The sequence below is a fragment of the Epinephelus moara genome, chromosome 2, assembly GCF_006386435.1.
Source record: "Epinephelus moara isolate mb chromosome 2, YSFRI_EMoa_1.0, whole genome shotgun sequence".
Lineage (NCBI taxonomy): Eukaryota > Metazoa > Chordata > Actinopteri > Perciformes > Serranidae > Epinephelus > Epinephelus moara.
In genome coordinates, this window is record NC_065507.1 from 19,350,807 (window position 1) to 19,364,456 (window position 13,650).

The following is a 13,650-nucleotide window of genomic DNA, read 5'->3' on the forward strand; positions in this document are numbered from 1 at the left end:
TCATTCCCAAGATCCTTATCATCATTACTGACCACTGAGCTTCTACAAGAGAAATGCGCAACAGGCCTCAGACTTGCAAACCTCAAACCTCCAATGAAGTGACTAAACAACAGGGGTTAGCCACACACACGTTGTTTATTGCCACAGCAACATCCCTACAATTTCATTACCCTTAGTGGTGGTGTAACAAGGAAGCCTCACCACATGGTTCCCACCAGATCTGACCGACCCAAAGCTGAGTGCTGACAGGGAATTTGTCTTTAGAACAGTTTCTTCTTGTTTTTTTAACAACATGTTGCAAATGTTACACTGCTGGTTGCTCAAACAGAAACAAATTACAAACATCCCACCAACACATTCAGCTCACAGAATAAGAATATCATATCAGATCTTCCTGCAGTCATGGCTTCAGTACTCCTAGCTCTAAAAAAAGGTGCAGAGTGTCAAACTTGTATAGCAAATGAGAGCTGAAGCCGTGCCAGGACACAAACTACGGTTGGTGGACTGTTGATAAAATGGACCGTGCATGCAGAGCTGAGTGTGTCTGCTATGGATGTGTGAAATGACAAACACTAGATAGAATATCTGTGGCTGTGCATTAAGCACAAAGGAGGGAACGGCCATTTGGACAAGACAATCAGGACTCTGGGAAAGCAACACTGCTTTCATGACTGACAGATCACTGTGTGGAAAAGATTTAATGAGCTAAAGCAAACATTTCACACATGAACCTCTGCATGTAGTTATCTGTAGTTTCAACCTGGAATAAAGTTAATGTACTGAAAGAACTATTCATTAACTATAAAGGAATAAGTTAAACATTTAATTCTAATTAGAATTTCTAAATATTCTACAATATAATTTCCTACAGAGAAGCAAACACTGAAACAGTAGTTCACCAGTTCATGATAAACCAGATGAATTCATATAAACATATTTTATACAATATATGGGGGGAAAAAAATCATAAATCTAATGTCTCTTCTACTCACCTGCTGCTTTAGCTGGTTTATAGCCCGCAGGGACTCCTCCAGCAGCCCCTTGTAAAACAACAATCACACAGAGTACTGAGTTACGGTATGCCTACATGTAGTGATGTAATGGACAGTTTTTTGGCCCAGCAATTTATCATTACACCAGCTGACTTTCGTCTTACTTTCTTTCAGGACACCAGGGGGACGTGTTGTGACGTCTTGTGCCATTTTACACATGTATGCATGTATGTTTTTATATGATGATTGAGTGGAGGTCCATACAGATGTCTGTGGGCTCCCAAATGTTGTTTCTATTTCTTAAATTTGACCATACTGCAGTGAAAGTTGATATGTTTTATACTATGCATGTACATATGTATGTAGGTATACTTTGTAGTCTAAAAGTATATTTGTAATTGTGCTTATTTCCATAATTATTTTTCAGAGGATATTGGCACACTTCTATGTTTGCATTGACGTTGAGAGTGCAGCATGATTAACTACAAAGATCAACACAAACTGAGCTACAAGAAAATGCACAGTGGTCCGTACTATAAACTTTGAGCCCAACAGTATTAAGACAGTGTTAAGAAAATTGAACTTTTATTTTTGTTAATCAGGAAATTGAAAAAAGACAGCTTTACACTGTTCATGCTAATGATGCTTTTTAGTTGGATAAGGATATTGGGAAGGATATATATTAAGTCAATACATACAACACACAGGGGCAGTCACAATATCTCAATGTGACAGTAAGCAATTCTGGAAAGCTGGCAACGAGCTGCAACCCAATTGCCAGAAGAAATGTTTGTGTCTGTTTCTACAAACCACAATTATCTAACATAAGTACATAATTACGAAGCAGATACACAGAAACTTTATCCTCAGCAACGCTGTAGTTAACATGTGGTCATCTTTATGCACAAAAACCTTGGTTATGGTTAGGAAAAGATCATGTTTTGTCTTAAAGTACCCGGTTTTGGTGGCACATTTGGCTCTGGATATGGTGTTCATGTCTCGCTAAAAAGGACAATCATTTTTGATGGCTCAATCGCTGCTGGAAATGCACCTGTTTCCTTGCTAAAAAACAGCCAGTTTTGTTGTTTGTCTTGAACAGCGGTCTGCAGCTTGGCAGCCGTCTCGCTCAGCTGTCACGCCATCCACCACTCCCTCCACTTCCTGATGTCAAAGGCAGCTTATGTACATTTAATCAGAACTTTGTCTCCTTAGAAATGTTGATGTGCTCCGTATGAATTATACAAACGTAATATATCCCTGATTTGCAGAAACATAAAATGTCAACATTTGCCTCCGGGTCGGCTGCTTATGAGTTTACCTTACTCTGAACATCGGGGTTTAATGTGATATGGTATTGCATGGAGACAAAGTGCACTTATGGTTTGGGTTTTGCAGAAGACTTAATAAGCACATCAATTGTGAGTGAGCTTTTTTCCGACCATTTGAAACATTAATGTCACATGATCATAAAGGCGTGCAGTTCACCCATCAAACCAGCTGTGAAATCTGTGTATCAGTTTGCAAAACTTAATCAATTACAGTTGTATATTTTTGTATTTTCATAATTTTATCTTTTAACACTGACTCTAAATTTTATGTTTAATCAGATTCCGTGAGCATTTTTACTCGCAGTTCAATTTCATGTTCACATGCCAACAATTATTATACTAGTGTTTCTGTTTAGGAAAACCTCTGGTCTACAGTAGTATAATATACCTCTGCTAAAGACAAACAGACCTAGTTTGTTGTGGCTGTGCTCTGGATTATTTTTCTTTAAACTGTCCTGACAGTCATTGGAGGCTCTGTTACCTGGAAAGAATCCAGTTCCTGGTCCAGTGCCTCCAGGTCCAATCCCAGCACCAGGTGGTACGTACACACCTGGAATACACAACAGAGGAAGCAAAGGTCATCATCGATCAACAGCCATCATGTTTCTATCTGCCGTCAATGTCCTTTTTATTATTATATTTTACTGCAATGCTTGTAACAACATTTCTGAACAATGACCCAGTTTATTAGACAGACATTCTCAAACACTTTTGTCATCTGTGACACAGACGTCAAAACTGAAATCTGTCCTTGGCAGGTCAGAGCGATGATGGGGTGCACAATGAAACGTGAACACAGCAGCTCCAGCCAGAGCCAAAAAAACAGAGAAAAACTTTCTCGGCTTGATTAGGAGTAAATTTCAATTGTTTTCATTCTGATGAGGTATTCCAGTTGGAGACCGTCTCTCAGAAAGCTGCTGCAGCACTGTGGACACCCTCAGCCCCCACCTACATCCCCTCGCCTCATTTCTCGACTGATTTCTGGCCGTATCCCAGAGCAACTCCTGAGATGGTCGTTCTGGATCCCAGACATGGCGGCCTAATGTGTGCAAAGAACAGCTACAGGAATAAAAGAAAGGGAGGAAGAAAAAAATGCCTCGAGTTGTCCTGGGACAACTAACAGCTAAGTCCAACGGGACCAGTGAGCTCAGGCGAAAAGTTATATTTTTGAGGGAAAAACCTGGTTCATATCACTAAAAGCAAAACGCAATGGAGAGAATGGGGCTGCAGGACCACAATGATTATGTTTAATGGCTCTTACATGTGTTGGGAGGCCAATTAATTTAAACCACATGTCAAAGGCGTTCATGTGTTTATTAGCGAATACTGTGTGAACACTGTGCTTTGAGTTCTGTCCACAGAGTGCGGCCATTAGGGGAAGAACATTACAAGGTATTACTGTCCGATTTAGTTGAATGGCCATTCGTGACACATGCTATTGAAGAATGCCAAAAAGTACAAATCTATGCCGTTTAATATGTGCATATTGCTCCATTGCACTGAAGAAGGCTTTGACCTTCTCGCTAACAGGCAGTGACATATTTAATGGGTTTCTGCCACAGTAACATCAGTATTCTTTCTATTGAATTGCTGAAGTCAAGAAAATGAGCAGTCACTGCCAATCAAAGGAAGAACAAGTGAGGTGCATTATCCAGGAATATACTCTGAGGTTCAATCAACTGTTGGATGGGTTGTAAAAATATTAAAGTACATACAGGATACTGAGAACGAACAAGTGTGGGATGACTGCCTTGAAGAGAATCGAGCAAGGGAGTATGCCTTTATTTTGGGGAAGAAAGTGAAAGGGGTTTTCAATAAGCTTTGTATCTTAACAATGTGAGCAATATGTGTAAATGAACTATGGTAAACTTCTCTCTATCTTACCAGCACCCAGATCTCCCTGCTCATTTCTCAGCTGTTTGGCTGGGTGATCCAGCGATTTGAGCAGGCTCTACGGCTGTTGCTCGCATTGACATATAGAGAGACGCCCCTCTCTCTTAGACTAAACTCAGATTAAACCGTAACTGTTTGGCTGTAAAAATGAGAACTTGTGAACAGATAATGGGCACCATACTCTTACAGGCTGAAAATATTGAGATCAAATGGTAAAACTAAGCAGTTCTGCTAAAATATGACCCAAGATTCTTCAACTGCATTGCCTATTTCTTGCCTCAAAGTTTTCAATAACATATTTTAGCTTACTGCTTAAGTGTAATATAGTGGTGCAGGAATAAGTTCTAAAACTTGGTAATGAGTTCGCATTTTAGCACTCCTGATTCCCTTGTCTCAAAGTCCATGGGCTTTGTGAATGGGTTTTGGTCAAATGCCTGATATAAGGTCTGTGATTACCACAAGCTTAAGAGACTTTCATGTTTTGTTCTATGACAAAAAAAAGGGGTCAGTAAATACCCCACACATTAATTTTCAAGCCTTTATGTATATTTAAAACGATGTTTGCTAACAAAGAGAAAAAGATATACGTTATTAATTCTTGAGGGGACATTTTTTTTACACTGTTTTCATATTCACACAGGCCTCAAAAACACATAGATGCACAAACAGGACCTATATACAGTATGCATTAAATCGAGAGATGTCAGGGCGAGGGGGCTACCTTGGACAGGCATCCCGAGCAGTTGGGGGGTCAGTGCCTTGCTCAGTACCCAGAAGGCGAACTGGCACCCCTCCAGCTACCAGTCCACACTCCATGCTTTGTCTGTACAGGGACTTGAACTGGTGACTCTCCAGTTTCCAAGCCAAGTCCCTATTGACTGAGCTACTGCCGCCCAAGTGGCTAAACAAGTGGCTGAATGAGACTACCGCTGAGCCGCTGAACACGGCTTTACAGCCTCGTTGTGGTGGCAACGTTGAAGTCTGGCAACCATAGTGTAGTTTATTTACAGCCTAACATTGGCTATTTACTTCTGGCGATTGCATTTACACTTCTGTGTTCATTTGTGAAGGTTATCTTGCTTAACAAAATGTGTAAGTGTCATAAACATTTGTTTGCTACAGAGCATAACATAATCCAAAATCCAATGGAAAAATTGGGAACCAGGGAGATGCTAACTTCCATGTTGGCCTAAAATAAACGTCATCGCTCCAGCACTCTATTCAAGATCGTTTGTTACCAGCCATATTGTTTCCTGAGTGTAAAAGGCCAAGTTGTATTCTGGTAGTTGTAGGTTTTTACCTCTTAAGCAAAAGCAAATGTCACAGCCCTTTTTCTCTGGTTTCTCTGGTCATGTAGCACCAATTTCAAAAGTACTTGCATCTCTCTACAGTATAGTCAGCCAAGTTAAAAAGACCATCTTTCCAGCTGTGAAATACTTCTTCTACACTGCAGAATCTGAAAGTGTTGATATGACTACGAGTTGTTTATGTCAAAGTGAGCAAGGACTGAATTGCCATATTTACTTAGATACTCCAAAACTGCTCTAAAACTTGATTAAAAGGGCTAAAAACATTTGACTGTTTATGTTTAAGAGAAAAATTCATTTCTAGAGCAAAAAGCATCACTGTCTGGGGTTAACAGAGTACGTTCATGTGGAATGAAGGTGAATTTGCCACAGTTTTTTTTTTAGCAGCAGTGTAAATGGGAAGTGTTATCGCGGCAGCTGTGGCTTTGAAGGCAAAATTAATCCATGAATGATCAAATGGACAGATAAGAGGGAGGTTGACTTAACTCATCCTGACTCATCCAGATCTGGGAGCCGGACGATGGCAGAACTAATCAGTTTTCTCGGGTCTTGGCCTTGTTATACAGAGGACTGACTGAGGAGAACTCGAAATCCTGCAGGCTCAAATAAAAATGAGGAATAAATAACATTGTCCAGGGCTCTGCATTTGATTATCAAATGGCTAGGTCAATGCAAGAAATGTGTGTGCGAGGGCATAGGTTTTTTTTTTTTTAACATGTGGAGGGACATTTATTGAGTGAGGGGTCTGGGGGGTGTAACCCAAGAAATTTTGAGCATCAAACACTTAATTTAATGCATTGTGGCTACTTTAAATATACAGATTTATGCCTTTTCTGCATTAATTTATGATGGAAATGTCTTGGTACTTTCTGATTCATCTGTGTAGTTGCTTCTTCTTCTTTCTTTTTTATGGCAGATTACAGCCATTGCTTACAAGACATTGTTACATCTATAAGTCACATTCTAGCAGTTCATTGAAATAGAAGTCCTCTGTTACATCATGTTTTTATTGGGGGTGATATATTCATGTGTTCTTATATTTTGAGGAGGACGTGCCCCCTGTGTCCCTCCCAAAATCTACTCCAATGTGGGTGTGCATGTATTTGTGTTTATGTGTGTTTCCAAGGGCGTAGGTTTCGTTTCACCATGGTGGTGGTGGATGGGGGTGGGGACACATATGAAGCAAGGGGTTGGGGGTCCTCCACCAGAAATTTTTTTAACATCACACATGTAATTTCCCACAAGTGGTGATTTTTCATGCAATTTGTGCCTTTTCAGCATCACATTTTGGTGGTAATGTCTTTAATTCTGTCAAAATAAAAGTCATAGGCTACTGTCCTGTTTTTATTAGGGGGGGTCTTTATTAAGGGGAGCATGTCTCCTGCTTCCCCCTGAAATCTACACCGACGTGTGTCTCTGTCAGTTTGCCTGTGCTGTTGGTTCCATGGCAGAGGCCCCAGGTGCAGGCACCACACGACAGGGGTAGAGTGATTGTTCTCAAATCTGCTCCTTCATTTCACAATCAAAAGGAGGATTTCCTGTCTCGGCACTGCAAGCGAGGCAAGCGGGAGTTTGTGTCTGCTCCAGTTTTCCTTTTGCTTAGAATCCCATCGTGCTACTGTACCACTTCTACAGAGTGCATTAGGTTCACCGAGACCTTGCATCCAAATAAGGTGCACACTGACCTCTGCCAAGTGACCTGACCTACCTCAATAAATTTTGAAGATTTCTTCATGATTGTCCTAATTATCATCATCATCATCTTGTGCTTACGTTCCTTGTGAACTCAGCCAGGTCATGGGAATGTGCTGGAATGTGTGTGAAGGACAAGATTGACTTGTAGAGCACAAGGGATTAGACGAGACAGAATTTATTTCACATTCGACTCCAGTCAAGAGTTTGCCCTGAGTGTCTGTGATATGATTGATGTTGGTGAATGTAAAACCCTGGGAAAGAAGATTTGCAAATGTTATATCACATAGTGACTTTTATTAGTGATCTGATCTTGCCAAAACAATGGCTTATCTATTAAGAGATAAGCCACGCAACCTAGAGGATGACAAGTTGGAAGCTGTTTCTTCTAACTATATTATTCAGTTTGGGGCAGATTCATCACACTGGAACATAGCAGGAAATGTAAGAGAATTTTATAAGATACATGATGTCAAAATGGAAAGACAGGGAAACATCAGTAAATTACCGCAGCAAGCATTCACCATCTTGCTATCAGTTACATACTATGACTGTTGTGAACTGAAGAGTCATTTCTCTCTGCAGTTTGAGCCCAGAGTCCTTCTGAGTGCATTAAAAGCGTGATGATGTACATGCTCTCACAGGAATCCTGACAGTGATTTGACTTTATCATCACTCCACTTTGGACTTGAACGTGGTCCAACTGTAAGACTCACAGTGGACAGGGTGTCAGTAAGCCAGGAATGCAGCTAGTCATTAGCAACAGGAAAAATAAGTCAAACGGATATGAAAGGTAACATAGTCCAGGAGTGAGATACTGACACTTCCTGCAATGTTTCTCTTTCAATCACTCTGTGTATTTAGAACAAGTCTTGGGACTATTGAATAAATTATTTCTCTGTCAAAATATCCATATGGGTTTCACATGGATTATTGACAGGCTGGAATTTGTGTCTCCTTTTTGGCAACACAAATGCGTTGTCATGTGGGCTGTAAAGTGGGGTCCATATGGGAAACCCTCAGTCAAATGTACAATATCTGTTGCCATGTGGGATCAACATGGGTTAAAATAGGCTAGCTGCCTGATATCAGGAAGAACTGTTAACTCATTACACTCTGTTTCCATCTTCAGTCTGACCTTGCATCAACTCTAACTGATTTCCGTGGGGGAGGCAGATTCGATTATCCCTAACCAGTCATTAGAGACCCACGTATCCGCCTGAATCTAATGTCATTTCAAGTCCACACTGATGCATAATCATGACAAACAAATCCTCATTCAATGGTTATGTGATATCTGACAAATTAGTGACCCAAGAATAGGGTCAACATTACGTTTTTCAGTTATGTGCTTAACGTGAAGTTATGTAGGTTAAGTCAAGGACATGAAACAGGGTGACAACATATCTTAAAATAACTCAAAGTTTGCTTGGTTTCACACAGTCCAGAAAACTGGTTTCCTGGGGAACAGTCCTGTGTTTGGTTGACCCATCCATTACCCCAACCTCTTCTAATGTGGACCTTGACTCTTTATACTACTTCCTTTTACATTCCTGTCATCGCATAGGTCACCTGATTGCAGCCTTTATGATTACGTGGGTTATATACAGTGCAAACTGTAGTGAATTTCTTTTAGTGGGTATACGTATAAACAGTGCATGAGACACACCGGTTTTGCCGCGGTTTTAGGGGGGAGCAGAGCGAAGTGAAAACAAACTGTGATGCTGGGTGATATTAAGAAGACATGTCAATCTAGAACAGCCTTGATAGCAGCATCTATCTTGTCCCTGGCGCTTGCCATTGTTGTGATTACTTCTCATTAGTTCTGGTGTTATTGTTATATTGCTCAACAATGCTCAACAACAGCATTCGTCCCGCCCTTGGCGCTGATTGGCTAATGGTTAGTCCCCACACGTCACTCAATGGATCATTGTTTTTGTTCATTGTTTCAACCAAAGAACTCTGTTTCATGCAGGATTGTACATTATCCTACAAATGTTATGAGCCAGTAATTACTGTATAACCTAAGGATTTTGGAAGGCTGCGATCACGTGACCAATGCGCTGATGGGAGTAAAGAAGGAAGCGGCCCCAATCGGTCCAGTAAGGAGGCAGGTTGGGTTGGTGGATACCACTGGACATTTCCCAGGAGACTGATGTTCAGAACCGTGTGAACTCCCTATAACAGAGTAAACAGAGTAACTTAAATTGCCTAGACCTTAGGATGCCCAAACATGTTCCGTTTCCTAAACTTAACCTACCTAACTTTACTTGCCAAAAGCTAATGTCCACAACTTTACGTTAATGGTGTAACTTTAAGTTAAGGACACAGCGTCATTAATGGGGCACTAGTTCAAAGAAAATCACACAAACTGTTGTGTTAACGCTTTTGTAAGATATCAAATGATCTGTTGCATGAGAATACGTTGTTACATGTCAGGATGCCAAATTAATCAGTTAACCTGGATGGGATGGGTGGATAGGCCCCACCTTTTGTCCTCCTTTTAAAGGCAGTGTGATTGCACACAAAGATGACACACGAAACAAGAGAGACATGTTTTGAGCACTGACTTTAAAACTATAAATAAAATTATACATAAAATTATAAATAAAGTAAGCAAAGACAAGGAAAGAAAGATAAATAAACTTTCATATGTTCTGAAGTGACCTTGGCAGGTCTAAATGCTCTTCATATTTAAAACTGGTGGACAAATTCTATGGTTCGCACTTGGGTTGCACAAATCTCAACCTAAGTGAAAGCCCACAGGGACATGACGGCTGGGTTAACACATATTATGGATTGCGTGTTGTTTTTTTTGACTGGATTTGTTATAACTTACTTTAAGATACGCCTATGTCTTGTCTTGTGATGTTGCAGTGATTCCAAACATTTCTTTGAATCTCTCAGCAAACCCCAGTAGTATTTTTTAATATCACAGAAGTGTTTCATGGTGATTTTTTTCCTTTAGGACGAAGATCCTGTCACCGCTTCACACTTTCACATGATTATTAAATCCCAAGTATAACAATGTAACACAACTGTTGAGAAATTTAATAATCAGAATTCACTTTCCAGAGGATTCAAATGTGTATTTCTACAACACAAAAAGAACAACGTGTGAAAAGCTCAAAGGCTTAGATAAAAATCATTTTCATACACAACATATGTGTATGCCAGTGTTATGGTCTCCCCAATTCCCTTGTTTTGAATTTTGATAAAATGACGTAGTCCACCAGACACAAGCTAACAGGTGGAAGGGACCGTATCCAGCGCCTTTTATGTTGAGTTTTGTATTGTGTCATGTTCTCAGTGTCGGCCTAGAAAGTAGGAAGTGACACGTTTTATAACTATTCCGCTGGTAAGATATTTTGTCTGAGCATAAATACAGCAACAGAAAGAAAATCAATGCGATTCAAACAAACAACTACAAATTTACGCCAACGTGGATCTATAGAGCCTGAAAATACTTCATTTTATTGGGGGATACATGTTAAGAGGCTCACAATTAATGACAGAATAGAGAAGAAATTAGGTAATTCGTAAGTTAGAACTTGTTTTGTTATTGAATCAAACCAAAGCCAATGACGTGTTTTTCCATAGTACCTCCCACGTTAATGACAGTTTTTATAATGGCTGATTTTAACTTTACTTCATTTACACCGAGCCGGTGAGTAATGTGACATTTCTACGACCCTGCTGTGTGGCTGCTTAATTATTGGTCTTTTACTAAATAATTAAATGCCAAAGAGTTGATGGAATAATTTGCAAGAAAAACAAACTCATATGACATATACTCAACACTCACATATGCAACCTCACAAAAGTTTATTACGACATTCCCCGTCCTTTACAAAACACTTACAGGACCATTACCAGACATGATCGCAGTGCTGCGCTCAACATAGTTTGGGAAGTTCTGAGGAAAACTACTCTGTCATGTGTTTACACCACTTCACCCACCTGACATTTACACAAATCTGCACCACTATTTCCATCACTTTTGATAAAATGAAAAAATGCTTTGGCAAACTAGCAAGTGTTTGCTGTGTTCAGACGTATCCAAAACCACTGTCCCAGAAGAGGGTTGGTTCATGGAAAGCACTCATACTGCAACCCAGAGCAACAGTGCAGTGAAGCAAACACTGCGGTTACTGGCATCTTCACATCTGCCGTTATCAGACATGTGACAGCTGGCCCACTCACCCTTCACATTGTGTATTTTCTGCAGCATGTTGGAGGGAGGAGGAAGAGAGTGTGAGGAGCATCAAATAAAGAAAAAATTCAAATGGGTATGTCCACCTTTGCTTTCTACACTTGCCCAACCTTGAGTCAGTGATACTTCTCTGAAGTGGAACATCAGTTTGAGGTATGCGCTAGCAAACAAACTCACGGCCCACAGATGGCAATATTTTAACGACTAAAAAGACCTGACTCCAATCTTGTCATTGTTGAATTGCTGGCCTCTGGGTGTCTTGGGTGAAGTCATTCCACTGGAAGCTGACAGGAAATCATTATCAGGAAAGACATGCCTTTGAAACTAAAAAAGAGGTTTTGAAACAGCTGTGGACTCTCCTGTAGAAGTATTTGAGAGCTAAACATGACGAAAGAATAAGCCATGGTCGAAGATAACCATCAGCTATGTGAAATCGCAAAATCGTAGTGGAACAAAACAATTTACAGAATGACTGCATTCCAGAAATGATTTATGTGACCATATCACACAGTCGAACTGATACCGCCACAGGGTGCAGTGTCAAAGATCCCATTACACCTTGCATTAAAATGTGTCTCCTAACCAGACATGATTTAATCTGATTGCATTCACACCTGATATTATTATGTGTCTCCAGTGTCCAAATTAAGATCTGACTGAAATCCAATCTCTCTGTGCAGCTCAAACAACTGAACAGTTGTAGCAGTTCTTCATCATCTGTCATACCTAAAGCAGAGAATGGGTTGATTTTCATTGCTTTCCAGAAAGACTTACATAACCGGCCCCAAAACAGTTCTAAACACGTCCTCTATGTCATGTAACAGTCGCAGTTCTGCTCCAAAACTATCTGGTTAGATTTAGGACAAACATCATGGTTTTGCATTAAATAAGTACTTTTGTCACTAACATATTACACGTGACATATGTCACCTACGATATGTCACATAAGTCACTAGTGTGGCAACACATACTACCATACTAGGCTACGTTGCTACTATAAAAGTCAAAGCTGACTTCGTGACCGAACACCATTCTCCTGGGTGAAAGGTCTGTGTTTGTTTGATCCATCCACCACTACTTTCACCCACCCTATCAGTGCTTCTTTGATATGTAGCCTATAACATTATGGGGACTATATTTCTTTGTATGCTACGTCATGTCGCTTCCTCCTATGCTCCTGTAATAATTATTATGGCCGCTAGAGGGCCAATGCAATAAATATAAATGCAAGTGCGGGCTGACCATTTCCTTAGACATAGCTTCATAAATGGCTCGATTGCAATATGAACTGCCAAGTTTTGCTTGCGTAGTCTACTTTTGTCGGAAGTGGACACTTGGTCTTGTCTTGATTCAATCTCTGAGTGTCTTGAATATCTCTAACTTTTCTTGCTGTTTTCTTGCTAGTCGCTTAGCTCCCTAACTGACAGCTGCGTCACTGGTTTGGAACGGTTTCACAACAGTTTTTTGTGCATTAAAAACACAATAGCATTTACACTTGTGCTGAATGTGGTCACAATGCATCCCTGTAATGTATCCTGATAAAACGGTTTGCATGATCTCTAATTAATTAGCGCCCCACATATGATGTTAAGTACTTAACGTAAGGTTGCATAGGTTATGGTTAGGCAGTAAAGTTATGTAAGTTAGGTTTGGGAAAAGAAACATGGTGACAAAGTATCTTAAAATAACTCAAAGTTCACTTGGTTTCTCACTGTCCCGGACACTAGTCTCCTGCGGAAAAGTCCTGTGGTGTTCAACCCCTCAGTTTCCCCAAGCTGCCTCCTTACACCGAAGTACGGTCTTTATACTACTTCCTTCTTTACTCCCATCAGTGTATTGGTCAAGTGATCGTGGCCTTCATAATTTTGTAAGTTATACACAGATTACTGGTTCATGATTACGTGGGTTACATACGTATTATGGTGCATTACTTTTTTACAGGTATATGTACAAACAGTGCATGAGAACAGGCTGGTCCCTGACCTCCTCTGCAGGTGGTTTAGCCAGTCAAGTGCATTTACACCTGAACTTTCGTGTAGTCAAGCTGTATCTGATTGTGTCATTCAAATGGCATCATTAGGACCATAAATAGCTACATTTGCTTGTGGGAGATGTAAAATGTCAAACTAACCACAATGTGCTGTCTCATTTTTTCACCCTAACCCTAATCATCTAAGCTCTGTCAACAATATATATATCTTAAACGAACTGATGAAACACCCGAA

General features: G+C 40.2%; 1 protein-coding gene across 3 annotated transcripts in view; it reads right to left on the reverse strand.

The window, feature by feature from the left end:
• Positions 1-13,650, reverse strand: part of elna (elastin a) — a 56,787-nt gene that overhangs the window by 36,427 nt on the left and 6,710 nt on the right. For all 3 annotated transcript variants that reach the window (XM_050074878.1, XM_050074884.1, XM_050074880.1), the window contains exons 2-3: positions 2,802-2,870; positions 993-1,040 (exon numbers count right to left, since the gene is read on the reverse strand). In XM_050074878.1, coding sequence (XP_049930835.1) covers positions 993-1,040; positions 2,802-2,870 — 117 coding nt within the window. The remainder of the gene's footprint in view (positions 1-992; positions 1,041-2,801; positions 2,871-13,650) is intronic.